General features: G+C 40.0%; 1 protein-coding gene across 1 annotated transcript in view; it reads right to left on the bottom strand.

The window, feature by feature from the left end:
* Nucleotides 1-2,287: 2,287 nt before the first annotated feature.
* LOC137652929 (uncharacterized) overlaps nt 2,288-4,960 on the bottom strand; it is a 54,889-nt gene continuing 52,216 nt past the window's right edge. The window contains exons 7-8 of the mRNA XM_068386323.1: nt 2,676-3,221; nt 2,288-2,630 (exon numbers count right to left, since the gene is read on the bottom strand). Of these exons, the coding sequence (XP_068242424.1) occupies nt 2,288-2,630; nt 2,676-3,221 (889 nt within the window). The remainder of the gene's footprint in view (nt 2,631-2,675; nt 3,222-4,960) is intronic.

The raw sequence follows: 4,960 nt of genomic DNA, 5'->3' as shown, positions 1-4,960 counted from the left end.
CTTTATTCTATTTCAGGGGTTCTTGATTGAGAAAAAAATTCATCTCTGGAGGTGATTAGCCTTTATTCTATTTCAGGGGTTCTTGATTGAGAAAAAAATTCATCTCTGGAGGTGATTAGCCTTTATTCTATTTCAGGGGTTCTTGATTGAGAAAATCCATCTCTTTCAGGGGTTCTTGATTGAGAAAATCCATCTCTTGAGCTGATTAGCCTTTATTCTATTTCAGGGGTTCTTGATTGAGAACATCCTTAGGGGGAAGCAATGAAGGAACATGTCGAGAAAATAGCCAAGTATTATGCTATACCGTAAATAGATTTGATTTATTGAGCACACCATTCATCGTATTGTTTATTAAGAGATTTAACTTTACATACTTTGAATCAGCATATTTTACACTAGTTTTCTTAAATGAATTTTTTGTTATAGTTTTTTGGTGTTAGTTTTTCTTATAAACTTGTATGGTAGTTGCATTAATACCATGGCTGATCGATTTTTCCGATAAATCACAAAATGTTATTCGTGAAATTTTATATGGGTGCGTTGACATTTATTATCAATCCAAGAAGTCTTTTATGTTCTAGGATAAATCCTCACATAAGGTATCATTTTATCTTTAGCATAAGAATTTATAAAAATTATCATATTAAAATTATTTTCATGAATATATTGTCCGATTTTAACGTTTACTCGGCCATCACGACAATAAACCTTTTACATGGGGAATTAATTAATGGGGAAGATTTTAAGAAACCGGCGACGCAAATGCTGAGGTCATCGATGAAACGACGCAAGGAGGAAGTAAGCAGGAGGTGGGGGGGGGGGGGGTTGAAGTGATAAAAAATAGCGTCGTTAATGTCAACCACGAACACCATATATCTTTTTACACAGCCTTCCTTAGACGTAAGACGACGCTCCAATATCAAGGGAATGATTAATGCTAAGAGATGGGGTTTAAATATAACACGGAGGGAAGAGCTTGTTTCGCAAATACATTAATATTAATCATTTGGAGGTTAGAGTGTCTCATCTATCTATCTATATCTATCTAGAGATTGATAGATAGTTCAGACCTGTACTAGCCTCCTGGCTAGTAGAGTGGTAACGTGTTCGCCTCGCATTCGCATGGCAGCAGATCGATCCCAGCCCTGGACCGTGAGTTTAAACTGTTTACTGGGGAGGCCACTGCTGTGGTTGGACACCGCTGTGGGGTTTGGGTTTTACCGGCTGACGTTCTGGTGAGCATCTGTTGTGATGAAATTAAACTGAAACCTGACACCTTTATATATATATATATATATATATAATTTGCAATTAGACACAGGAGTCCATGGAACACCTCAGTCTTAAGTGCACCCTGTCACACCTTTACTTCGCGGCAAGTAACCAAACAGACAGTGCAAGGGTATGGCAGAGGTGGTGGCCGGGGCAAAACTCTGGAACTTGCCGGGCAGTAAGGGCGTGGTCGAGTCCACTTCGGGGTGAGGTGTACCAGGAATTCCTATGTCCAACTGTACATAAGAATATGTATGTAGTTATTTATATACGCGAGAAGAGATTTGATCCATCTCCAAATTCTCATAAATGTTTTTTAAGTTCCCAAATGATAGTCGCCTTTAAGTCATAGGTTAAAATTAAGACTTCGGAAGTGAAATTCCTTAGGTTGAAATCGTCCATGGTAAGTCTGTATTAACCTTGAGCTTGATGATATTTGGGATGTGAAGGTAATGAGAGGGTGCTGAGTTTGAGCTCTGCTTAATACCTCGGCTTTTCTGACTTACTTCGTCGTGTTTTTATTTCTTGCATTTTTTCCTGAGAGAGAGAGAGAGAGAGAGAGAGAGAGAGAGAGAGAGAGAGTTTCAGTTTATACTTTAACAGCTAAAGGAGGATCTTGACTTTTCCTGATTGGTATTACCTAATAAGAGAGAGAGAGAGAGAGGAGAGAGAGAGAATGTAAGATGAACGCAAATGGCTTTGTTTGTGTGTGTGCATGTGTGTTTAAAGGGCATGAACGGGCTGATGATAATTTTCATGTATTTATTGGGCTAATATGTAAGTTTTTCATTCAGGGTTTCATCCATGGCAATGACTATTGTGTACCGTCTTCCCAAATGTCTCTGTTTACCAAATTGAAGATATACTTACATACGCACTCACGTGGGTCGGTGTTATTGTGCAATTCCACGTTCATAATGAACTGTAATGAGCTTTAATGCGAGACAAGCCTTGCGTTAATGTCAATACCCTCGGTTGGCAATGACTACTTGGTCTTGCGTTCCATTTAACATCGTCAACGCGATTGTGACATCATGGGAAGTAAAGGTTTTTGTATACGCGGTGCTGGTAGTTGCTGTGCAGAGCTGGTAGTTGCTGCTGCGCAATGCTGATAGTTGTTGCTGCGCAATGCTGGTAGTTGTTGCTGCGAAATGCTGATAGTTGTTGCTTTGCGATGCTGGTAGTTGTTGCATTGCAATGTTGGTAGTTGTTGCTGCGCAATGCTGGTAGTTGTTGCTGCACGATGCTGGTAGTTGTTGCTTTGCGATGCTGGTAGTTCTTTATTTGCGTTGCTGGTAGTTGTTGCTTTGCGATGCTGGTAGTTGTTCCTTTGCGGTGGTGGTAGTTGTTGCTGCGCGCTGCTGGTAGTAGTTGCTGCGCAATGCTGGTAGTTGTTGCTTTACGATGCTTGTTGTTGTTTATTTGCGTCGCAGGTAGTTGTTGCTGCGTGCTGCTGGTAGTTGTTACTGCGCAATGCCGTTAGTTGTTCCTTTGCGGTGCTGGTAGTTGTTGCTGTGGGCTGCTGGTAGTTGTTACTGCGCAATGCTGTTAGTTGTTCCTTTGTGGTGCTGGTAGTTGTTGCTGTGGGCTGCTGGTAGTTGTTCCTGCGCAATGCTGTTAGTTGTTCCTTTGTGGTGCTAGTAGTTGTTGCTGTGGGCTGCTGGTAGTTGTTACTGCGCAATGCCGTTAGTTGTTCCTTTGCGGTGCTGGTAGTTGTTGCTGTGGGCTGCTGGTAGTTGTTACTGCGCAATGCCGTTAGTTGTTCCTTTGTGGTGCTGGTAGTTGTTGCTGTGGGCTGCTGGTAGTTGTTCCTGCGCAATGCTGTTAGTTGTTCCTTTGTGGTGCTAGTAGTTGTTGCTGTGGGCTGCTGGTAGTTGTTACTGCGCAATGCCGTTAGTTGTTCCTTTGCGGTGCTGGTAGTTGTTGCTGTGGGCTGCTGGTAGTTGTTCCTGCGCAATGCCGTTAGTTGTTCCTTTGCGGTGCTGGTAGTTGTTGCTGTGCGCTAGTCGTTCCTTTGCGGTGCTGATAGTTGTTGCTGCACGATGCTAATAGTTGCTGTTGCACAATGCTGATAGTTGTTGCTTTGTAATGCTGGTAGTTATTGCTTTGCAGAGCTGGTAGTGGTTGCTCTTCGATGCGGGATGTTAATCAACGTCTTCTGAGATGTTAATTACGGTTAATAACAGTTGATAAAAGTCAATCCTCCACAGTTGATAAAAGTCAATCCTCTTAGTCTCTGGGAATTCGGGATTCATAACCAGTTTCTCATATCTGTTCATTGTATCGGGGTTCAAGACCTGCGGATTACATATAGGCTTCTCACCTTTCATTAACCTGGTACCATTGAGAGAGAGAGAGAGAGAGAGAGAGAGAGAGAGAGAAAATATATCTAAAATATGCTCGTATGAAAGTATTTCAGAGAGAGAGAGAGAGAGAGAGAGAGAGAGAGAGAGAGAGAGAGCTGAGCTGAGCTGAGAATATGAGCTGTAAAATATCCTGGTATGAAAGTATTTCATTGTTTATTAAAAAGAAGGATAATTTTGAAGTCTATTAAGATTGAAATATAGGTAGGGCTATACATATGAGAAGTGTCTCTAGAGAGAGAGAGAGAGAGAGAGAGAGAGAGAGAGAGAGAGAGAGTCTTTCAGCTGAGAATGTGAGATCTAAAATGTCCTGGGATGAATTTTTTTTTCCTATTCGGAATGATAATTTTGAATTCTCTGAAGATTGGGTGAGAAATGTTACTCAGCCAATTCACAAACATTTGCCAATGTTTTGCAGAATAAAATCTCATTAATCCTAAAATCTCATAGTATGCTTTCTATTGTGTCAGGCATTTTTGGAATAACTTATTCATTCTTTTGAAATATATCTTTCGTAGCATATTAATATCACATAATAGTAAAGGTGATTTCAAAAGTTAAAACAGCAACGACAGCAGAGTGTATAAATCCGCTTTCTCTAAAGGAATCTATCATTTTAAAATCAAACGACTTTTCTCAATTGAATGCCTATACAAATGTGAAATTTATATGTATCATAGTAATTCTCATAATCTAGCCTATACCTCTTTGGGCATTATTATTATTATTACTATTATTATTATTATTATTATTATTATTAGCCAAGCTACAACACAAGTTGGAAAAGCAGGATGCTATAAGCCCAATGGCTCCAATAGGGAAAATAGGCTCACTCTGAGTGAGGGAAAGGAAATAAGGAAATGAATAAACTACCTAAGAAGTAATGATTGGTAAATATAAAATATTCTAAGAATAGTAACAACTTTAGAACATACCTGTCATATATAAACTATGGAGAGATACTTATGACAGCCTGTTCAGCATAAGAACATTATCAAGAAGTTTGAACATCTGCCATAAATAATCTGACGAGCGGATTTTTGTGGTTCCACAACTTTATTACTTCCGCCAAGGAAGTTGGGAGGAGGTTATGTTTTCGCCCTTGCTTGTCCGTTTGTTTGTTTGTGAACAACTTTCTGGCCACAATTTTACTCATAGAATAGTGAAACGTTCAGGGATTAATTTTTTTGTTGAGACGTGGAAGTGATTCAATTTTGAAAGTCGTATGTCAAAGGTCAAGGTCAAGGTCAAGGTGGAGCAAAAGGTCGACCGAATTAACCCTAACTGTAACCCCAGGTTCGCACATGGTTGTCGCACTAACTTCA

The sequence above is a fragment of the Palaemon carinicauda genome, chromosome 14, assembly GCF_036898095.1.
Source record: "Palaemon carinicauda isolate YSFRI2023 chromosome 14, ASM3689809v2, whole genome shotgun sequence".
Classification (NCBI taxonomy): Eukaryota; Metazoa; Arthropoda; class Malacostraca; order Decapoda; family Palaemonidae; genus Palaemon; species Palaemon carinicauda.
This window is presented reverse-complemented; position numbering and strand designations above follow the sequence as displayed.